General features: G+C 38.9%; 4 protein-coding genes across 9 annotated transcripts; 1 reads left to right on the top strand and 3 right to left on the bottom strand.

Moving 5' to 3' along the window:
• Positions 1–201: 201 nt before the first annotated feature.
• kiss2 (kisspeptin 2) lies at positions 202–6,117 on the bottom strand. The gene is made up of 2 exons (XM_077500576.1): positions 1,074–6,117; positions 202–852 (listed from the first exon to the last, which is right to left on the bottom strand). Exons 1-2 carry the CDS (start codon positions 1,183–1,185, stop codon positions 581–583), a joined length of 384 nt encoding a protein of 127 aa, XP_077356702.1. The 5' UTR covers positions 1,186–6,117; the 3' UTR covers positions 202–580.
• gys2 (glycogen synthase 2) lies at positions 2,885–14,187 on the top strand. 2 transcript variants are annotated; one of them, XM_077500574.1, is made up of 17 exons: positions 2,885–3,197; positions 4,100–4,281; positions 4,761–4,952; positions 6,547–6,732; positions 7,760–7,904; positions 7,988–8,105; positions 8,227–8,347; positions 8,415–8,521; positions 8,799–8,858; positions 8,926–9,004; positions 11,163–11,276; positions 11,423–11,549; positions 11,794–11,889; positions 11,973–12,136; positions 12,355–12,435; positions 13,023–13,255; positions 13,870–14,187. In XM_077500574.1, exons 1-16 carry the CDS (start codon positions 3,074–3,076, stop codon positions 13,221–13,223), a joined length of 2,097 nt encoding a protein of 698 aa, XP_077356700.1. In that variant the 5' UTR covers positions 2,885–3,073; the 3' UTR covers positions 13,224–13,255; positions 13,870–14,187. The 2 variants fall into 2 exon arrangements, 1 of the variants encoding a protein (XP_077356700.1); XR_013279123.1 differs by lacking the exon at positions 13,870–14,187 and having other exon boundaries at positions 12,059–12,136; positions 13,023–13,091.
• On the bottom strand, positions 13,777–16,831 carry spx (spexin hormone). Of its 2 annotated transcripts, XM_077500577.1 has the most exons (7): positions 16,711–16,831; positions 15,581–15,829; positions 15,283–15,363; positions 15,079–15,136; positions 14,920–14,985; positions 14,340–14,426; positions 13,777–13,979 (listed from the first exon to the last, which is right to left on the bottom strand). In XM_077500577.1, exons 2-7 carry the CDS (start codon positions 15,584–15,586, stop codon positions 13,915–13,917), a joined length of 363 nt encoding a protein of 120 aa, XP_077356703.1. In that variant the 5' UTR covers positions 15,587–15,829; positions 16,711–16,831; the 3' UTR covers positions 13,777–13,914. The 2 variants fall into 2 exon arrangements, with proteins under 2 accessions (XP_077356703.1, XP_077356704.1); XM_077500578.1 differs by lacking the exon at positions 16,711–16,831 and having other exon boundaries at positions 15,581–15,960.
• Positions 16,832–17,536: 705 nt separating this feature from the next.
• On the bottom strand, positions 17,537–22,172 carry strap (serine/threonine kinase receptor associated protein). 4 transcript variants are annotated; one of them, XM_077501116.1, is made up of 10 exons: positions 22,074–22,172; positions 21,798–21,959; positions 21,461–21,596; positions 21,126–21,207; positions 20,961–21,033; positions 20,675–20,774; positions 20,161–20,298; positions 19,750–19,886; positions 19,348–19,497; positions 17,537–18,173 (listed from the first exon to the last, which is right to left on the bottom strand). In XM_077501116.1, exons 2-10 carry the CDS (start codon positions 21,907–21,909, stop codon positions 18,112–18,114), a joined length of 990 nt encoding a protein of 329 aa, XP_077357242.1. In that variant the 5' UTR covers positions 21,910–21,959; positions 22,074–22,172; the 3' UTR covers positions 17,537–18,111. The 4 variants fall into 4 exon arrangements, with proteins under 4 accessions (XP_077357242.1, XP_077357243.1, XP_077357245.1 ...); XM_077501117.1 differs by having other exon boundaries at positions 22,079–22,163; XM_077501119.1 differs by lacking the exon at positions 21,798–21,959 and having other exon boundaries at positions 22,079–22,164.
• Between the last annotated feature and the right edge of the window lie 461 nt (positions 22,173–22,633).

Genomic DNA, 22,633 nt, shown 5'->3' with positions numbered 1-22,633 from the left:
TTATTATTAAATACATTTTACTTAGAGTTGTGGTGTTTGTTGTACAAGTTAGAAATAAATCACTATGAATAAATGAACAAAGGTGAAACAATTTATTAAACTGCCCCTTTAGCTAACATTTGAAATATGACCTTCAATGATTCAATTGAACCTATTTATAATGTGCATTGTAAATGATGAACAGCAAAATAAAAAAAATAATAATAAAAACTAGCATCTAATAAATACAATACACAACATAACAAACCAAAAATCAAAGTTTTGACTTCACACAAAACAGAGAAGATAAAATAACCTTCACTGTCTTTTCTGTTTGGTGTGTCCAATCCTTTCTGGACAATAAGACTGCAGTTAAAAAATAAACAACAACAACAACAACAAAAAAGGAGATAACTGTGAAGGGCATTTTACTGCCACCTTCTGTTATATGTAGTCACTACAGAAAGTACAGGAAAGCTTTTTAATGATTTTACATTGCTCTTGAGTGGTTAATAAATACTGAGATTAAGTAATGTAATTTCCCTTTTCCCATGATACATTATTTGTAGTCCTACATGGGACACACATGTCCAAATCTCCTTCAGGTTAGCACTTCCAGCTGTCTCGGAAAGAGCTTTGGTGGTGAAAATCTGATCGTTCTGGCTCTTTTAACGGCTCTCCTGTAGATTGAATCCTGATTGTAGCGCTTGCCGAAGCGAAGGCCGAACGGGTTGACGTTGAATTTGTTCCTGCGGTCGCTGCACAAGAGCTGCTGCTCATGCTGTTGCTGGGTGTCGTTTTCTCTCAGGGAGAAACAGAGGTTGGGATCCTCCAAAAAGTCTCCCACGCTGTTTCTTCTGGAATGGACTGGACCTAAATGGAATAGCAGGAGGATCGGGCTCAGAAATGTAAAAGAGTTCTAATGAATGATGACACGGTCATCGGATTGCACACCCCTCAATTCATATGTGTGGATTTTTAAAATGTAACTAACACACTATGACAATTCAGGAATATTTGGCTGCCAAATTAATAAAAATGAGTTAACCACCAAATTCTACACTTATAAAATTGAGGTTGTTTCCACAACTTACCCATTGGCTGCGATTCCTTCTCAGGTAGAAATCCCGACAGAGAGGCTCCTCGACACCCTGCGTCTTCACCAACAATCAGCCCACACATCATAACCACGATTGCAAACTTCATCTTGCGAGAAGAAGACCCGGACTTCCTCCCTTGTGTCCAAAAAGCTTCAAAGTATGATCACCGCCATCCATTCCTGCTTGTTTTATATCCCACTCGAATGGGTGACCTGGTGCCCTCCTCGCTCACAGCCAATCGCATTCATCCACGTTTCACAGGTCGTAAATTGCCGAGCAGAAATGCATCATTCATATTTCTTGGAAATGTTGAGAGCTCAGTTTGGAGTTGCGTTCATGATTTTCAACAAGTGACGGGAACGGTCACGCAAAGGCGCTATCATGTACCGGTAATCGCCAGGTTTGGTTTCAACATTGACGTATGCCAAGAAACCTGATTTGAAACCGTGACAGTAAAATACGAAGAAATTCAACATTTACATTTATTGAAACACGTAACAGGCAAGAAGTATTATTTTGATCAGGGTTAGGTTTAATCGCAGGATAGTGCGACAACAAATTTTTTTTTTTCTATGGAGACCCAACTGTTGGTGTGAAAATACATTTTCCAAAATACTTCCACTTTGACGAAACGTCTGGCTTTATTTGACATGTTTTTGCAGTGCCTTACGAAATATGGCAATACCCCTACTTGAACTTTTTGATCTTTTGACCAGGGATGTAATGATAACGACAATATTGTGATATCGTGACATTAAAACTGCCACAATATCGTCGTCACCATGTTCACGGTATTTAAAAGCAACACATCTGTTAAAAAAGTAATGTCGATTTCCATTTGTGCAGTTCTAGTACACGCAGGTGGCTAGTTTTTGCAGTGCAATTTAATTTTCATTAGGGATGTTTTGGCCCTTCCATTTTTAAAATCTATGCTAATTGTCAGATAAAGGGAAACATAATATGCCTGTGAACAGAGTCAATATGTGGAGGAACTCAATGCATGCATTAGCAAGAAAGCGCCTCATTATTATTATTAGAGATCATAGGTGGTTTGTATGCATTGCTGTTATGTACAAAAAAAGCAGAATATTGTGTGTTTTTAGAATATCATGACCTTTTTTTTTTTTTAAATATTGACAATCTCCCCACAATATCGTGATAATTATCGTATCGCGAGCTTCATATCCTGATATGGTATCACGATGTTTGATATCGTTACATCCCTACTTTTGACACATTTCAGACTTCAAACATCCATCCATTCAGTTTCTCAACCGCTTACTCCTCACGTGAAGAATCAGCACCAAGTGAGACGCAATCAAACTTTTTATTCAAATAAATAATTCAAAATGAATAACCCCCTTTTCTCTCAGTGCAGCCAACTGACTCCAGAAGTTCCCTGAAGAGTTCTGAATGTAGATTTAAAGACTGATGACGATATTTTCCACCTGTGTGTAATGTTCTGCTCTGTGATGGTCTCAAGAATATTAACGCGGTGGGTTATTTCGGCAATCCTACTTTTCAGTTTTTTATGTATATCTATTTTGTTCCACTTCACGATTACGTCCCACTTGGTGTTTATTCTTCACAACAAAATCAAATTGTATATCTTTATGTTTGAAACCTGAAATGTGAGTTCAAAAAGTTCAAGAGAGGCTAATAATTTCACAAGGTACCATAAAGATAGAGGCTCGTCAGTCATCTGCTGTGTAATATTTCACAATCAGCTTCACATATGACGTCACTAAACCGAATGTTGTCTGTTTGTGTGCGTACATGTGGGCTAAAGGTTTGCAGCCGGAGGCGGGCTGGGAGTTCTTTACCCCCATCAGACCATATCTATCTTGTCTTGCTATCTCCTGATGGTCTAACACTGAGTCCTGGACCAGCAGTTCCAGATCTATTAAAAAAATAAAAATAAAAAATCTCTCCGCAATTTGCTGTAATTTGATCCAAAACGGTTCGTGCTTTGTTTGTTTGTTTTCGAATTGAAGATGCCACTGTCACGGTCTTTGTCGATGACATCTTTAAGTGGCGTCCTGCCAGCTTGGGAGGAGGATGAGTTACCTGTGGAGGACCTGCTGCTCTTCGAGGTAGCCTGGGAAGTCACCAATAAAGGTTGGATGATGAATTTTTGTTTGTCTTCCAAAAATATTCCATACATTTTAATAAGGGGATGACATTTGCCTATGATGATGTCATTATTATATTTAGAGCTTTGCGTTTCCTCAGGCGAGTTATACTGAAAAATAAATGCGAAATTTAATTCAAATGTTTTCTGGATGTCTCAAATGTTTTGTGAATGTGCTCCACACAGAGTAAATATTGAAAGCCAAAGAAAGTGGAGAGTCCAAAAAGCCTTTGAAAAGTTACACATTAAGCTAGACAAATGCTACCCACCAATCCTATAGCTGGACTTCACTGTTTTCGCTATAATGCATTTCCAATAACATGTAATGATGAGCATATCACCTGCTAATTTTCAGAGGAAAACTAAATCCAATTTAAAATCCTTTTATAATCGTGTTATAATAGTGTCATGAACAAATTAAGGATAGATTTGGTCAGAAACAGCCCTTTAAAAAAGTTGTATTACTACTATAATTTATTACTATTAATTTTCAGTCTTAGTTTGTTTGTAATTTTAGTTGGTATGCATGAGTTTTTATTCTCTCTCTCTCTCTCTCTTTTTTTTTTTTTTTTTAAACCCTAACTGGTCACGTTGTCTAGTTCAGAGGCCATTCAGGTGTTTCATGCTGTTCTCTGTCATGACGTCATTGTGGACTCAGTGAGCATTAAATGGGCGTTCAGATCAGTGTTCTCTTTGCCAAGTCAGACACTGGAGGAGAAAAAACAAAAACAAAAACACTTGCACATGTTTGAACGGTTACACAACCACCAAAACCACTAGAGATACATGCCGGTTAAACATTAGCAGTGCATAAAACATAGAGTATATTTATTCAAATATTGTATATTACGGGTGGATGTAATAATCGGTTTTGGTTTGCTTGGTACAGTCGGAGGAATCTACACTGTGATCCAGACAAAGGCCAAGATCACTGTGGACGAATGGGGGGAGAACTACTTCATGTTGGGGCCGTACTTTGAACATAACTTTAAGACACAGGTGGAAGCCTGTGAGCCACCTTTTCCTCCAATCAGGAAGGCCATGGATGCTCTGATCCAAAATGGCTGTCAGGTGAGAGACATTATGTGGACAGACATAAAAGTGCTTTTGCATAATATTTCTTCCATCAGCCATTGGTATATTTAACCACTAGATGGCAATTGTACACCATGGACCACCCTTATTGTAGGTATATGCTAGTCTGGTATGACCAGCTGTGACTAATAATGAGATTTATTCGAATATCTTTAGTAGTATTTTTCTGATTTAAGTCATCAAACAAGATTTATTGGTTGGGAATGAATCTACAAGATGAAAATAGAAATTGGTTACGTAATGTTAATTTAAGAAACAACTTTCACATATGGTGCTTAACAAATGTATGAGATCACCATTCAATGTAAAGTTTATGCCACAACTGCCCTAAAATAAGAACATTGGCAATAACCAACATCCGTTTTTGTTAAGGTTAATGCACCAATACTTTCATGTTGAAGCTCTGAAATGATCATTTAATACTTCAAATGATTTTTGGTTGTCATTCGTGACAGGCTTATTTTGGTCGCTGGCTAATTGAGGGCAGTCCCTACGTGATTCTTTTTGACATTGGTTCCGCCGCTTGGAATCTGGACCGCTGGAAGGGAGACCTGTGGGAGACCTGCAACATTGGCCTGCCATACCAAGACCGGGAAGCAAACGACTCTCTCATCCTAGGCTCCCTGGTTGCCTGGTTCTTCAAAGAGGTCATTATTTTCTCACTTAAATTCTTCAATAACTTTTTCCTCTGGAACTGAAAAAGAACTCCTTAAACATCATAAACATCTCTAAATAAACATATTACAAGTGCTGTACAAAGTACTTTCCCCACTGTGAAATCATGAATTAACTGAAGAATCACATTTTTTGGAAAGCTGAGTTCATTATCATATCAAGCCTGATCAACTCCAGGCATGTTCAATGAACTCTTTTACTGCCACAAAAAAACTTTAATATGACAAAGTCTTCCATCTTTTACGTCATCCTTGAAAACGTTCTATTTAATCAGATTACGTCATGTTTCATTGTAATTTCATACACCGGCAGCCCATTGAAAAGAGAATGCTGCCATCTGCTGGCCATAGTTAGTGAGTGTTTTTGATTCCACAACCTATTGACCAGGCAGCGGTGCACTTAAGACATTGCACTGCCCATTGATTAAAAAAAAAGTAGTTGACGTCATTTAACGTTTATGGCAGCATACATCTTGATTTTACTAATCATTATTAAATGTTTTTGGGGGCCAAAGAGTTAAGAAATCATTCAAATAGAACCTGCATGACACCTCAAGTAAAAAGGTGCAAGAAAATGCCACAATCCAAAGAAATTCAAGAACAGATAAGAACTAAAGCAATTGGCCATTCCTAAAGCACGATGAGAACCATTTCCGCAAATGGAAAAAATTGAATGGTGGTGAACAGTGAATGACAGTTGAATGATTCCCAAAACTTTTGGAAGAATATTCTCTGGATTGAAGAGATGAAAATAGAACTTTCTTGTCTTGTTACATCTGGCATAAATGAAACGCGTTACACACCCTCACACTACCCTAATCCTAACATTGAATTTCAGACGAAGAACTTCCTACCAACAGTCATACATGGGAATGGTAGTGTGATGGTCTGGTGGCCACTTTGCTACTTCAGGACCTGGGCGAATTGGTGTGTTTGATGAAACCATGGATTTCACTCTACCAGAGAATCCTGAAGGAGAATGTTCGGCTCATGGCCAGTTAAAGAAAATGTTTGATTTCATTTGTGTCTTCGGACTGTTGTTGGTTCAAAAACAACAGGTCCAAATCTGAAGCCTCTTTTGGAACCGGGTTGACTGTGATCTTTGGCTTCAGAGAGAGAAGTTGCCTCATATAGAGGCGTTAAGGGTCTGGCTAAAAGTTGCAGAAGAATGGAGCAAGACAATGACAGCTTGGTGGGGCTCTTTGATTACAACAGAGTCAAGATAAAAGGTGATGCTTTCATTTTAGGCTCCCACTCTCAAATTTTGGGTATTGAAAGAAAGGACGTCGTCATTACAGACAAGTGGTGAAAAATGAGTCGGAGTTTCCAGCACATACCGAGAGGAGCTAGCATCTACAACAAATGTCTCCTGGTTCATCTGAATATCCAGATCTTGAATATGGCACAGGGATTATGACTACGGCCTTGCTAAAATGCGTCCCCCTCTACGCTGGCTTTCTTTCCAGTATGTTCAAAAATGGTCGGATGACAGAAAGACATTTTGCATTTGGTCAACTGAAGTGACTCCTTCCAGTGTGGAAAAGTAACTATGCACTTTTGCTCCCAGTTAACAGACCAGCTTGGAGACAAGCCCAATGTCATCGCTCATTTCCATGAGTGGCAGGCAGGTCCAGGGCTCATTCTCTGTCGCTCTCGAAAGGTTCCCATGGCAACCGTCTTCACTACTCACGCGACTCTGCTGGGTCGATACCTCTGCGCAGGGAATGTTGACTTCTACAACAACTTAGATAAGGTAACGATTCGAATAGAAGGGCTCGCCAAAATCTTTCTCAGTGAACTTTTCAAATGTTATTCACATTACGGTTAACATGCCTGGAAATGCAGTTCCTTAATTAATAGAATATAGTCAATTGTAGTGTTCATCAAACTTACACAAGCACACGAGTATTATTAAAGATGGTGAAATGTGTGTAAATGGTTAGAGTGCGGTTTTGTAATTGGCTCACTGTAAAGGTCAGCATGGAGCTAAAGGCCACACACCGGCTCAATGGATAATTGACAACAAACTTACACTGTTCCAGCTGAATGGTAAATCCATATTTTGTTCATCAGTATTAATTTTCGAACCATTGCGTCACAGTTTCGGCACTAGTATTTTTTCTTGGTCAACATGTCAAAGGTTTTACTCCTCCAGGCAACATTGCAGTGCAGTGTGGAGTTTCAACACATTTTGCATGTTGTCGCTTTGTGTTTACAATGTAAAATTTTAGATACAGTAACCTGCCACCTTACACAGAACGTGGAAGTGCTGCGTGAATGGAATCCATTGAATGGTCTCCATCACACTTGTCCTCTTTCCCTCATTTCTGTTGATGCCCCCACAGAAGGTGTGGCGCCATTGTGTGGTAAATCAGGTGCAAATTTGCTCCAAGCTGTCAGTTTTGTGGGCGTGTTTGCGCTGGTATATGATTCGAGCAATATTCTTCGTGAATAAGTGGGTAACTGGGCGCAGACTGCGGGTGCATTTGTGGTGCAATATTTCATTACCAGACGCAGCGCATTCTTAGTGAATATACCCCCAAGAGGGATTCCTAAACACAAAATCATTGTAATGAGGTAATTTTTAAGAAATAAAAAAGTATGTCCTTGAACAAAAATAGGCAGGTGCCAGATTGCTTGTCTATGACCTTGTATTCACTTGTATGACCTTGTAATCACAAAATAAGATTTCATTGTCACCTCAGCCCACTTTTCTTAAAACCAATTGCCCTCACTTGTAACTAATGTTAAACTCTCTCTATGTACAAACTAAACTGTAGTTCAACATCGACAAGGAGGCTGGCGAACGTCAGATCTACCATCGCTACTGCTTGGAGAGAGCAGCTGTCCACTGCTCTCATGTCTTCACAACAGTCTCACAGATCACTGCTGTAGAGGCCAATCACATGCTACATAGGAAGCCAGGTAGACAATTAGCTCAGTTTTGAAGCCAGTGCCAAAGAAAGAATAATTTGGTACTGCTGATTTTCCTCCTTTGAACATAACAGATGTGGTGACTCCGAATGGACTGAATGTAAAAAAGTTCTCAGCCATGCATGAATTTCAGAACCTGCATTCCATCAACAAAGCTCATATTCAGGAATTTGTAAGAGGACATTTCTATGGGTAAGTGACTCATTGATTAAATCTGCGGAGGAAAAAAAACTCCTTACATTAATAATTGCATCAGTCAAGACAGCACACACAAAATGAATTGTATGCTGAACGGATGCATTCATTTTAACAGACATCTGGACTTCAACCTCGACAAAACATTATTCTTCTTCATTGCCGGCCGCTATGAGTTCTCCAACAAGGGAGCGGATCTTTTTCTCGAGTCGCTATCCAGGCTGAACTATCTCCTTCGAGTGAGTCCTCAATCCAAGTCTGCCATAAGCGTAAAGCATCCTTTTTAAGCTCAAATCCCCTCCACAGGTGCAACGAAATGATGTGACAGTGGTCGTTTTCTTTATTATGCCAGCTAAAACCAACAACTTCAATGTGGAATCCCTGAAGGGGCAAGCTATACGCAAACAGCTCTGGTAGGCCGTGCCTTTGTTGAATTTCATGAACAATCATTTACATTATTCTTATTCTTATAAAATTAGGACTTCGTTTTCATATCATAAATTTGCTCTTGAAAAAAACAAAGTAATACATGTATGTATGATATTACGTTCTTCATTTCAGAGTTACCTGAATACTGTTTTATCGGAGGACACAATTCAATATACATAACAGAATGGTTATACAAAAAGCAGACAAAATGGGGACTTTTATAGTAATAACTATTTCGACGTGTGGTTTTGTATTCCATAGGGATACTGCTCACACTGTGAAAGAGAAGTTTGGGAAACGGCTATATGATGCCCTCTTGATGTAAGTACAGCTTTTGTGTCAAATGTCGCTTTATTTCCTACAATGAAATATGGGTTGTTGTAATCAGAGGCAAGATCCCTGACATGGACTCCATTCTGGACCGAGATGACTTCACTATAATGAAGAGAGCCATCTACGCCACTCAGGTACTATTCACTGTTTTTTGTGCTGTCTCCTGAATTTTCTGCTACATGTTATCAGTGCTTTTAGTTTAGTTTTTTTTCCCCTTTTTTGGGCTGCACGTCATCTTCACTGCTGTCTTGCTACAGTATAGGTGCGCATAGGCTACCAACTCTCTACCAACAGCATGTTATCATATTGATTCATATTGAACTGAATAGAATCGTTCCACTTAAAAATGTGACATGCTTGTATCGCATTGTACCCCATGTATCGAATCGTCTTATTGGAGAGATGCACACCCCTAATACCAAATTAGCATATTAGCATGCAACCTATGCTTTATCGCGTATCATTGGTGGTTCGCCAAAATCTGTCGAAATTTGGTAAATTTCATATTTATTCACAAATATATGCTATCGGTCTGTTCCTACATCGTCGGTTATCTATCCACTTTCTAGCTCTTGCCATCTCAACTTTCTAACCTGGCTGAGGTGGAGAGTTCCGAGTAGTTGGAAATATGGATCTCTATAATAATGGAGCTCTATCTACTTTTCTGAATGGATAAGGCATTTCCCAAGTAGTGATCAATGAGAGTGATGGCGCCCACTGCTACTGAATTACTGAAAGAGGTATTGGCTCGATCCTTGAGTGTGGTAAACCATGAATGAAAGTCAGTGCAATAACTAAACTGAGACTTAATTACACTCTCCTATCCCAGACTGCAGTTTAATAGACTGGTTGTGTCAGTGTGATGTATGTTATAAAAGACGGTTAAAATCCAAATGCCTATTAAAAGGTCTTAATCAATTAAATTAATTTATGTTAATGTCAATATTTCTGAGGTTGGAAATTGAGTGCAAATGGGACTGACTGCAAATGTCTGATGAGTAGATGGACTAAATGTCGTCATTGGTACCTCAAGAAGGCATTGTTATGATTAGCAGTTTTTCATCTGCTGAACTCACCCACTCTTTGCAATAAACTCCCTTGTTTATTTCGCAAAGTTTCGAGTATAGTACTGTCAGAAATGTGTCATGCTGCAGTCCGGGCAGGTATTGTAGTTTTAAATGTCAGCCACTTCAGTGCACTTATACAGTATTGTACTTCATTTTATGTCTTAGCCAGTCCTGGACAGGTATTTATATTAAGCCAAAAATGGGTTAGGGTTTTAGGGTAAACTTTGGAGTGAAGGTGATCTGTTAAATGAAGTGTCTTTCTTCTTCAAATGATACAAGTGGGGGAAAAAAAATTAAGATTGCCCATTGTATTAAAATATATTTATACTGTTTTTGTTTTTTTGTTTTTTTAAATGTTCCAAGGTAGAAATGAGTACATCCCTTGTTGATGTTATAGACCTGCAGTTTATGCAAATGTAGTCATCAATAGACAATTTGAATTAGTAACAAACAGTTGGTTTTTTTGTGCCATGTAAAGGAAATACCGTAGATGGGAACAGGCTGTTATGTGTGATAAGATAATAACAACAAACTTGGTGAAACAGCATGTGGCCCATTACCCCAAGTCAGTGGTCCTCAAACTTTTTATGGCAAGTACCACCTAAAAACATACTTAGCCCTCCAAGTACTATCATAATGATGAGCAAGAGTAAAATTGTGTTTATTAGCGTATAGAACATATTGCTCCAGCATAGCAAGACAAATGAGCAGGTCTTTTATGTGCCGACAAAAATGATGCCACTAATCATAAACCATGTTCATAATAAATGACTGGAAGCGAAGTGAAGACCCATTCAATCACAACTAATCACAAGGAAATGATTGGAAACTGTTAAGTAGAGCTTCACCAGTTTTATGGTGCATTTTGTGGGGTGACTAATCAGATCTCATTAGTGTGTACAGATCGATACTTGCCAAAATCGCTCTTTGAAAAAGTACCAGTCACAGACCACGGAGTCAAAATCTCAAGTTGTCCACATTGATGAGTTCCAGTATTTCTGAGCAAAATTTGGATGATACTGTACTGAAAAAGCCACAGTGGAACCCACAAAGCTGAACACAAATCATAAAGTGATTTAAAAAAAAATTTTTTTATAATCTTGTTTTTGTTGGTAGGGTAAAAAGGAAAAATATGCTTCAATATCTGTAGAAAATGATTTTTTTTATTTTTTATTTTATTTTTTTTTACACAATTGAAGTTTTGGAATATACACTCTTTTTACAGAGACACAGTCTCCCTCCAGTAACAACCCACAACATGCTTGATGACTCATCAGATCCCATTCTAGCCAACATCCGACGGATCGGTCTATTCAATTCCAGGAATGACCGTGTTAAGGTACCAGTATGCTTATCAATTGCTTTCCCTGTCAGAATTTTATTTTGAACTTATGTAAGATTTCGGTCAATTTACAACCTTACCTGTTCTATGTTTTTAAACAACTGCTGACGTGTTTAACATGTTATTGATTTTCGCATTCCCAGGTAATTTTCCATCCTGAATTCCTATCCTCTACGAGTCCTCTACTGCCACTGGACTATGAGGACTTTGTCCGTGGCTGTAACCTTGGAGTATTCCCCTCCTACTATGAGCCTTGGGGATACACACCAGGTACGGTTTACTACAGTCCACTTTTGAAAGTGTGCGCACTGCAAATCCTGGTTTCTTTTGTGTCTACAAATTACATCGCGTTGTTTAGTTTCCCCCCTCTTGCATATATGTTGATGAAAAGGTATACAGTACAGACTGCGATCATGTTATCGTTGGTTTTATATTGTTATAACTATAATGACATAGTTGACTATTTGAAAGTCTTGAGAATCATTGCATACGTATTTCACGAGTCTTTCTTCAGGTGAATGCACTGTAATGGGCATCCCCAGTGTGACGACTAATCTTTCTGGTTTTGGATGCTTCATGGAGGAACATGTATCGGACCCTGCTGCCTATGGTGTGTACACACATGCACACCTCAATAGCATAATTGATAAATATCTAGAAAAAATGACAAACTCTTCCTCACTCTCTTGTTAGGTATTTACATCGTGGACCGGCGGTTCCGTTCTGCCGACGAGTCCTGTAACCAGCTGACTCAGTTCATGTTCAATTTCTGCCAACAGTCACGGCGTCAGCGCATCATCCAGCGCAACAGAGCAGAAAGATTGTCTGACCTGTTGGACTGGAGATACTTGGGACGGGTTGGTTAATACAAAACAATAAGCTTTACTCTCCAATTCAACCGCCGATTGTAAATCCAAATGGAGGCATTCGTTGTCTTAGCCAGCGGTAGTCCTCATGACACCACTTAATAGTGAGAATAAGCCAAATGCGTAGATACATAAAGCCTCGCTTTGAAAGCCATTACAAGTGTGTTGTGAATTTCTTGACGATCAAATTATTGCCTTCTCATTTACAGTTCTATATTCATGCACGCCACCTGGCGCTCAGCAGAGCTTTCCCTGACAAGTTTAAAGTGGACCCCATGACGCCTCTGAAGGTCAGATCCAAATTAATACGGTACTGGGATGAAATCATACATTCATCCAAAGATATTCAAAGAAAAAACAGCACAATGTTCTGATGCTTCACATTAGTCAAACTTTACATACTATATTTTGTGAGCAAAAAATAAAAATAAAGAAATTGTATTGAGAATAATCCTGAGAAAATAAGAGCAGCTCTCGTGTGCCGAGTAGAGTGCAGTTGGTTGTATCTGACCCACATTTGCCAGGCCTTAATTGGCAGCTTAGCATTTAGGTGATTGACAAGCCATCACTTTGGAGTGCAGATTGTTACATTGCGTTCACAGCACAAGACTTATTTTTTTCTCACATTTCAGGGATATATTGTGCATCCTTATATGATATGGATATTCCCTATACAGTACTGTATTATTTAGCAACAATTAAAAAAAAAAATCTATTTTTTTGAACAATGAAAGAGCCCTCACTTACTGCTTGCTAGCGAATCTTGAAATCTTCAAATTGTATGGGTTTTTTTTTGTCAACACAAAATGTGCTTGTTTTTATATTCTTGAAGGTATCTTTCAACTACAGTTACGCAGTATTCATCTTCCCTCCACAGACGGAGGGTTTCCGCTATCCCCAGCCTTACTCAGTGCCCGCCTCTCCGTCTGTGTCTGTCCACTCCACACCCCACCACAGCGATGAAGAGTATGACGACGATGAACCCTACGATGAAGACGAGGAGGCCGAAAAGGACCGGCTGAACATAAAGGCTCCCTTCGTCCTGGGTGCTGCACCAGAAGGAGAATCCGGAAACTAAAATTGAACTGATTTTTAGGATTCCTAAAGGGGGTGAGACTAGACTATTATTATTAGTTAAGTAAGAAAGACTAAAAGATGCTCCTCCAAAATGTCACTGTACATCCTCTGTCATGCTAATGTTCTACAATCAATATACACATTTATAGGTGTTAGTTCGGTAGTAGTGCTTACATTAATGCAATTGGTGAAACGTAGCTATGTCAGATAAATATGAGATTAAGTGTTGTGTGCTCTTAATTTGATGTATTGATTTTGGTGTGTCAAGGGCTGGTGAAATTGAGCTGACATGTAATATGTTCAGAATGTATTTGTAATATTACAAATTTACATGTGTTGTAAGATTAGATTTTAACAAATGCTACAATTGTACGGGAATAAAGTCATACGCTTAGAGCAGTAAAATACTCATATTAACATAACATGCCTGTTTTTGGAGTGTGGGAGGAAGCCGGGACATGCAGCAAATAAGAAAATAAATATATATGGTTCCAAGAAATAGGTTAGCAAATTCAACCCACAAAAGCAAACTTCAGATCATCTACCACAAATCGTGCTATCAATTTAAATTCACTTTATTAAAACATCACATTTCAAATATACAATTTTCAGACAATGTACAAAACATCTGTTCTTCTCCCTCGTAGAGAAATGAATGACGCCATCTGTTCCAACTAAGAAGTGGGCCACTTTCAGAAGTATTCTCTCTTCCACACTGGCATCTCCTGAAAGTACACCTCATCTGGGTTCTCATCAGCTACGAAAATAAGAAATAAGAATCGGGACAATCACATTTCTGGTGGAGCAGTGCACCAATTCATACAAATGGTCTGATTTCTTCTAGTATGTTCTTATCTTCACATTTCTTAAGATACACATAGAGGCAAAATGTTATTACATTACAGAAAAAGAAAATGCTCAATTGTACTTCAACAGTGAAAATAAAAAATTTATGGCAACATTAACTTAACAGTTGCACAACCTTTTGAGGCCATTTCTGTCACAATCATCACTGACACCTAAAAAAAACTTCATACAATGATTGAATCTGTCGCTTCTTTGCTTGACTGGGCAAAATAGAATAAACAAAAAATAGTTCACTCAGTGCTATTCTTACCTCCATCCCTGGCCTGCTGCAAAAATTTGAGCAAAATAGTTGCAGCCTGGTCCACACTCAGCTTCTCTGTATTCTGACTGCGGGTCTCTGTATGGAAACAAACAGCACAAGGACCCATTTATTACGGATAATTTACATTTGTTCCGATTGACTGCAACACTATCTACGGGGATTAGAGGCATTCATGAACAATAACGGTTAATATCGCTGATTCTTCTATTATATTTCATTTTAGGTTTGTTTTTTGTTTTTTTTAAATGTAACTACTGAAATAGAAAACTGCAAATATTCTCCCCCACATTTTTTTTTTTTTTAAACTACTTCATTGAGTCACCTACAGCGACTCACCTAATCAAAATCTATATGTAAACACATAACTGAATAACGGACTAAATAACATACTATACTGTGTGTCCACATTAGGGGCTGCAAATAACTAGAACCAATCCAAGCATACATGTTTTGGAATTTTTAACACTAAATTGTGTTAAAAACATGCATAATTAATAATCCCTGTCACATACATATTTATATTCAATCTAAGTAGTTATGACATAAGTATTTTACAATTAGGTCATACCTAAGTGTAAAGTGTCATACACATCTCCCTCTTTTCGGTCCTCTGAGATGAACCTGCGTCCTTCTTCTGAGAAATAGCACAGAATCAAAACACACGACATGAAATTTGGTAAATAAAACTTGTAAGGAACTAAAATGTGAGTTGAGCTGGAGGACGTACGAGTGCCTTTAAGATACAGCATAGCCTGCGGTGTCCAGTTTCTCCTTTGGAAAGAGCCCTTAAAGTAAGAAATAAAACTTCAACTTGGATTTATTTTATTTTTTTGTACATACAACATAGGAAAAAGAAAATTAAAAAATACACATTTGTCATTGTTTGTATTTCTAGAAGTTTTAAGAAACAAGAAAGAAAAGCCAATCTTACCTTCGGTGCACTCCAGGTTTGCGTGACAAATGCAACCAGTAAGAGAGTGAGAACATAAGTTAAAGTGATGGTCTTCAAAGCCTGTCGGGGATAGAAAAGAGGAATCATTTTAATACTCAAGTGTACTCATGTTATATTGTGTCATTTCTGGAGTGTAACTAGTTCACACCACTGAAAACTCCAACCACAAAACAAAAAAAGAAATGCATCGCTGCAGGTGTCGATCAAAATGTAACATTATTATTTTTTTTTTAAGCAGTTATCTTCAAATAATTTAAGTGAATCTTACACTACTTACTTTCATGGTGAATGGTATCTCACAGCTTTGGTGTCCAGAAGCCAAGCAGAGAAGGGTGAAAAGGTCCCGAATCACTTGTGCCGCTCTTCCTCCACCTCGTATTTATATCCTCAAGACGGGAAAGCCTCCCAGTGCCCCCTCTTCTTCATGATGCCAGCAGCGATAGGTCACGCCAATTTGATGAACGGGTGGGCGGGCGCGGGAGTGTGAATGAATGGAGGCCAGCGATCAATTCGACGCGTTCATTGACTGGATGTAGTACACAGTAAATATTTCTGAATTAAAAACGCTGCCGTAAGCAGTTGTAACTCCGCCAACAGTGCAATTTTTCAGCAAGATATTGTCGGGTGTGGGAAAGGAGGACCAATGGAAAATGTGGTAGCTGATGTTGCCATTGTCAATAGAATCAGCAGCAATATTTTCCAATTGTAGAATATTGATGTTTGACCCCTGTGCACAGAGGCAAACAATGGAGAGATAGATCTTATGAACCAAAATACCACCTTTCTAATAATAAATGGGATTACCCTGCTCATTTCAAGTTTTTCAGTGCTGTGTCTATACATTTTGTGCAAAAGGCGGTCCATCAATGTTTAATAGCATTGATTAGAGTTTTCCAAAAGTTGATTGGTTGTTTTAGATACCAAATTTTCTCAATCGCCAGTGGTTATGTGCTAAATTGATAGATGGCAGAGAAGAGAAAGACTGAAGTCTTCAAAGACCAATATTGTACTGGGACATGCAATAAGTGAGTACATAACTACACATCGGTAGGTAACACTTGACTATATTCTCCAAAACATAAATACTAATAGGATAACCCCATAGCCTCCAGGTGGCTGAAGACAGGCACTCCAATAACCACCCATTGTGTACAGTAACTTTACTAATTACGGTGTTGCGGGTGGTGGAAATTGGCTTGTGTGTGACGGAGGAGAGAGAGAGAGAGACGCGAGGGGGGAGTGCGCATGCGCGAGTGGGAGCGGAAGAGTTAGAGGGTACGGGCGCGAGGGAAGCGTGGTTAGAGGGAGAGATGACAAAAAGTGTGTGTAAACGGAGAATAAAAAGACAACTACAGTGCGACCCTCTGTCTCCCGGTGCCTCCTTAAGCGACGTGTGACGGGAGTTACCCCCGGAGGCGACTCCGGCCCAGGAGGAAAATCCTCCCCTGTGCCTCCTGACCACGGTTGGGAGACTGAGCAGGAAAAGGTGTAACAACGGCTTTTGGCGAGAGATTCGAAGTGAGGCTCTACAGCTTGCCACTTATAGAGGGGGGGTGGGGGGTTTCATTTTTTTTGTCTGTCCTGGTCGAGCCAGTCTGTAGACCTCAACCTCAATAAAACATTTGTTTGCCTGCCGACAGCCCCAAAACAGCGCTCCAGAGATATGGAAAGAGGAATGGGCCAAAATAGCAGCAAACTTGTGTGCAAATCAGCTAAAAAATCTACACTTGTCAAACTTTCACCTGCTTACAAAGTAGCGATTTGAGCTTTTCTTATTGACCAAATACTTATTTTGCACCATAATTTACAAATTCATACATTTTAAATTCTACAACGCGATTTACAGCATTTCCCCCCACATTGAGGAAAATTACAAACCTGTCATTTTAAGTGGAAGAACTTGCACAATGGGTGGCAGAATAAATACTTTTGGCCCCACTGAATATCTGTAAAGAACCTTGTGTTTTAGTGAGATATGCTTTTTTTTTTTTTTTTTTATCTGCACAAACATTAAAATAGTCACTTGAAAATGTTATAGCCCTTCACATTATTCACTACATATTTCAAAATGGTTTCTGCATTTCAAGCAACTTCCTGTGAACACAGCATTTTCATTTGTATATTATGGGGCTGCCTGACAATTACTTTTTGGGTGATCAAAGCTATGCAATATATAGACAATAATTCTCAAGATAAAAAAAAAAAAAAAAAAAAAAAAGAGAATACTGACCGGTTTTGTGTGCATTATATTGAAATAAAATAGCAATACATTTCTTTATTCAACCACTGGTTAATGATTATAAACGAAAAAGGAAAGGGGTGACATTTTTCCCCCTTCCATTGTCACAAAACCTTCCTTGACATGTACAATTAACGTGTCCTTTTCTTTCTAACGAGTACAGCAGCAGCAAATCCTTAAAGCAAAGAAAAGCTCTTAAACAAAAGCTTGGGACCAGCTCATTAATGACTGAAATATAACCAAAATTGAACTTAGCAATGTCCGCATGAACAAATGTTTAAGCAGACATACGAAGCAGGCTGATCAGAGAAAGCAGGCAGCTATGAATGAGTGACACACACGTATAGCTCTACTGCTCATCTCTGTAGCCCTTGTTGTCGACATGCCTGCATAAACTTGTGTGTTTTATAACAGACAAGTCAGCCATGTTTTCAACATCAGTTCCTGATAGATGGCGATGCTCTAGACTTTTCTCCTTGCTGGGGCCTGATAGAACTCAACCAGGACCACCGTGTCAGCTGCAGTTTCCTTGTGCCTCCTTCACCCAATCAGCAGTGTGCTTCTCTTATTTAGGCTTTTATTTCAGGAGGCGAAGTGTATATCTGCTCCGAGTTCTCTGCCGCAAGGTCCTCTGAAAAGTCACATAAACATTAATTGGGGTTGATTTGATGGTATACACAATGAATGTAATTAACAGTCATTAGATGGACGTAAGAGCTCATTCACACACTTATGACATTCTTTGGGTCTAAATGTTGTGTGCAGTCAACACTATTTTTGTTTCTTTAAGCACTGTTTTGTATACCTGTCACTCAACTACTTGGTGGTAAAACATATAGGGAAACTCAAAACCTATATATTGAGAACTGATGAAGCCTTTTGGTGAAATGTCTAACAAACAAGAACATGCAGTTTCCTCCAATCAAACTTTGCTGATTTAATAAGGCCTCACAGATTCATTAGCGGATATTAGGCCTTTGCCGCCTTTCCAAAATAAAAACTCTGCAGTTTTGGCAAATAAACAGTGAATAATAATCGTACTTTCTCGTGAAACAGGAAATGTGGTTCAGTAGGAAGTGAAGGACATGCAGTGTAGGACGGATGACAATGTATTCTGTGTGAATGACATCCTTCACTATCCTGTTATATGCCTTTTACAACAGCAATGTCTAAGTGAATATACATTGCTAGGGTTTATATCCATGGTTAGTGTGTACTATTAGTGTTAAAATTGGCTCAGAGTTCCACACTCTTTATGCTGACATGATATGTTTTGACATGTGAGAAAGGTGTCTTGTCTTTATTTTTGAAGTCATCACTTCATGGCAAAGAAAATGATGAAGTAGAAGAAATGTGAAAGGGCATCATATGCAGAATTCATGTTTTCTAAGGACCACGTCATAGCATATCATACATTTATGACAAATCTTAACCTAAATTCAGTTTTGGTTTGTTTTTTGTTTTTTTTTGCATTGACAAAGGACCAAAAAAATAAATACATTTCATTTTTTTTTAATATACTCTGCCAATAAATTGGGTTGTTTGAATTTTCTTTTTTTCCACAAACAGTTGAATATTTTAAATCATGGTGCTTCCATAAGTGCTCCGAAGAAACGACCAGCTCCATCGCAGTGTGGAACAATCACCAAGAGTGTGAATGCCTACGAACATTTATCTAATGACCTTTATCACCAGAACTGTGCTTTTACCAAGTTTTCAAAGACAGATTTAAAATGAATACTGGATGAAAATGAGCATTATATCATATGTATGCCCTGCATTCATGAATGTAGCAGGAGGGTTACCAGGAAGAACACATTTCCAGAGGCCGTAGGTTTTCCCCACTGCTGTTTGCCACAGACGAAGTGTGCCATCCTCAGAGCCGCTGGCATACAGCTCGCCATCCGGACTGAAGCGGACACAGTGCACAGGACCAAAGTGGCCTTTATAGGATTCTGAGGACAGGAGACAAAACAATGGTGTTAGATATGAATCATACATGTGCTCAGTGTATGATTGACAGAAATAGGGTTAATGATTTGAAAACTCTCTAGAATCAGTCAGGTTCTTTATAAAATGATGTTTGACATTTCATACAAACAGTATTTGCAATCCTTTGTGTTTGGTTTTGGCCACAAGGTGTCTCCCAATCAAGCAAATAGAGACAATCCATCTAGAAGAAATTGCAAAACAGGAAAGGCTCTTACCCAGCTCTTCCTTGGTGCTGTAGTCAAATTTATAGAGCTTGAAGTCCTCTCCACCAGCAACAAAAAAGTCCTTTTCCGGATGGAGGGATGCCGAGTTGATGGTAGCTGGGGCGTCCACAGACTTGATCAGGTCAAGGCTGAGTAATTTAATTGCAGCGTAGTTAATTTTACAATACGACATTTTCAGACCATCTTTTGAGCGAAAGAACTTAAGATTTCAATGAGACATTTTACCTTTGCTGTGAATTGTGAACATTTTTTTGTTTGTTTTTGAACAGCACACATTATTTTGAAATGCAAATGAACATTATTCCATTATTTTTTTTTAATGTTAACTGTCATTTTTCTGGACAATGGTAATGTGATAAGAGATTTTTGAAGGGCGACTTCTGATGACTCACTGTGACATACCTGAGAGCGTTGTAGAAAGCGATCGTCTTTCCATATGTGATCACAAGAATTTCTCCATCAACCACATACTCCATGCTGCTCACCGATGTGTCAAATGTCAGCGTCTTCACCACCTCCATGGAGGTCCTGTCCCACAGTCTGGTCATGTTCAAAAACCAATGATATCATTCATTACCACTCACTGGCTCCATCTATGACACTAGAGAATGAACCCATGGCAAGTAAATGCTATGTAATATTTATATAATTTATCTCTCATCTCACTGTTCACTATTTGTAGTTCATGGGCTATTTGGCCGTCTTCTGTGTAATTACCACATTAGAGGAGTCAATTAGACCTGCTGGGTAAATCAAATCTAGTCTGAGATGTGTGGTAGGAAAGAAAAAGTGCATCCAGTGCTTGCATATGATTATAAAACTAATGTATCTTTCATTCACCACCAGATCCAGGAGTATTTAGCATTTTAATACTAATAGCATTCTCTGCTTATCCAGGAGCAGCCATTTCACTGACCGTATGGTTTTATCATCTGCCGCTGAGAGAATCTGTTTGTCGTCATTACACCACAAGGCCTTTTTGATAGGTGAGGTATGACCGGCAATCTCCTGTGGTGCTGGAAACACAAAACATGCACCCATGAATGAATGCATTTAAGAGATGGACAAGATGGAAACATCAAACAATACATGCTGCCAAACATAAGTCTCCAGCAGGGGAGTATCCTCAACTGCAATGATGAAGAAGAATAAAAAGGAACAATTCTGGATAATTCCATAATTCTTTAGTTCTCATTGCTCACCTGCATCTGGGCTACTGAGATCATAAATGCGTAGGAGCTTATCATTCCCGCCAGTCAAGAGACAGTTACTGTCCTAGGAGGAAAAAGGTTGACATGGTTACATAAATATTATCTACTATAAATTATTAAATGTCTACTATAAGTGATAAACACTTCCACACTCACCTGAGTAAAGGTGACTGTCTTGACAATATGTTTGTGTGCCAATGAGAGGACTTCGTCACCACTGACTGCATCCCACACTTTTCTGGAAAGCATACGTACATAAATAAACATTTGTAATGCGAGAGAGTTCAGTGGAAGAATACATATGTAAGTGTTCATATAAGTGCCCATGTTCACTCAGCTCATTGAAGTGTCCCTAAAAGTGCTGAGGAACCTGGTTAAGAAAGATCTAACAACGATTACCACCAGGAGGTCTAGCTAATGAGCTTTTGCCTTGCGCAGTCGTCATTGAAGTAAGACACCACTTTTCATCAAAAATGCACTTGTCCACTTACGCTGTGAAGTCGGCCGCAGCAGTGGCTGCCTTGGTGGCGTCAGTGTTCAGAGTGGCTCCCCAGACAGCACCTTTGTGACCCAGAAACGTTCCAATCCAGTCCCCTGTGTCTCCCTGGCGCAACATGGGTTTGCCATCTAAACAAAACATACAACCAAAACGAAATGTTTCCTGTAACAACAATTGAACAGATAATTGAGCATTGTGCTTTATATGGAATTAAACAATAAAATGTCACGGCAAATGTACAGCAGGTAGCCTACTGTGTAACTGTAACCCCACAGTCCAATACATAAACCCAAATTAACGAGACTACAGTATATGGCAGCCAGCCTCACCTTTGCAGGCGCTAATGAGAAAGTAGCCAAAAGGAGTGATTCCACTGAAAGCTAAATCCACCACAGGACGAGTGTGACCAGAACAGGTGAGCGGAGTCTGTCTCATCGCCATGGTCTTGGAACCGGTTAGTACTTTAGCTGTTAGCTAGCTAGCTGGAAAAGCTAACGGAGGAAGGGGAGACACGCTCAAGTTTACTAGGCGTTATCCGTTGTATTAAAGTTGCCAGTTACTGTTTTATGAGTACAAACGGGAGAACATTCACAGCGTATTTTTACCCAACTTGACCGGCCGGTCTCCCTCCCAGCAAAGGAATGGCTATCGTGCTAATAGCTACAACATAGCAACTAACTAGCAACGTGCGATACGTCGGAACTACTACGGGCTTGATATAACCGGCATTCCACTTCCGCCTGTCACGGCAGGGTTGCACTTCCGGGAAAAAAAAATTTCAAATTAGAAAAACATTTGTTTATAAGGGTCCGCTTCAGTTGGTAGACTCTGTCCAAAGCTGTTCTTTTGACAAACTTACTAACCTCTCAAGCCAGATTGATAATTGTGATTCATGCAAGGTTACAAATTCACCTATCTTTATATATAAAAGAAAATATATATCACAATAATAGCTTCAATTACAGTGGAGTTTTGGAATGCTGTAGGACAATTCAACGATGTGACATTTAAATATGTGTATTCACACTTTTTTTTTTTTAAATAAAAAAAAAAGTGTTGTTTTCTCGTTCCAATGAAATTAAAATAGTTACAATTTTATTTAATTCATCAATCCTCAAATACCATACTACTATAGTAATTCCGCTATTTCTGATATATTTTATAT

The sequence above is a fragment of the Festucalex cinctus genome, chromosome 16 (assembly GCF_051991245.1).
Source record: "Festucalex cinctus isolate MCC-2025b chromosome 16, RoL_Fcin_1.0, whole genome shotgun sequence".
In the NCBI taxonomy this organism is placed as follows: domain Eukaryota; kingdom Metazoa; phylum Chordata; class Actinopteri; order Syngnathiformes; family Syngnathidae; genus Festucalex; species Festucalex cinctus.
Note: the sequence above shows the minus strand (reverse complement) of the source record. Positions and strands in the feature narration are given on the sequence as shown.

Bases quoted from the DNA above. Each gene is read 5' to 3' on its own strand.
- kiss2 (XM_077500576.1), bottom strand. From the start codon at position 1,185: ATGAAGTTTGCAATCGTGGTTATGATGTGTGGGCTGATTGTTGGTGAA. The intron at 853-1,073 runs GTAAGTTGTGGA...TATTCCATTTAG, and splicing joins GAAGGAATCGCAGCCAATGG to GTCCAGTCCATTCCAGAAGA.
- spx (XM_077500577.1), bottom strand. The intron at 15,137-15,282 runs GTAAGATTGGCT...TCTTACTTTAAG, and splicing joins AAACCTGGAGTGCACCGAAG to GGCTCTTTCCAAAGGAGAAA. The intron at 14,986-15,078 runs GTACGTCCTCCA...GCTATTTCTCAG, and splicing joins GCTGTATCTTAAAGGCACTC to AAGAAGGACGCAGGTTCATC.
- gys2 (XM_077500574.1), top strand. From the start codon at position 3,074: ATGCCACTGTCACGGTCTTTGTCGATGACATCTTTAAGTGGCGTCCTG. The intron at 8,522-8,798 runs GTAGGCCGTGCC...TGTATTCCATAG, and splicing joins GCTATACGCAAACAGCTCTG to GGATACTGCTCACACTGTGA. The intron at 9,005-11,162 runs GTACTATTCACT...CTCTTTTTACAG, and splicing joins GAGCCATCTACGCCACTCAG to AGACACAGTCTCCCTCCAGT.
- strap (XM_077501116.1), bottom strand. From the start codon at position 21,909: ATGGCGATGAGACAGACTCCGCTCACCTGTTCTGGTCACACTCGTCCT. The intron at 21,597-21,797 runs GTGAGGCTGGCT...TGTTTTGTTTAG, and splicing joins TCTCATTAGCGCCTGCAAAG to ATGGCAAACCCATGTTGCGC. The intron at 20,775-20,960 runs GTGAGCAATGAG...TTGTGTTTCCAG, and splicing joins TCTCAGTAGCCCAGATGCAG to CACCACAGGAGATTGCCGGT.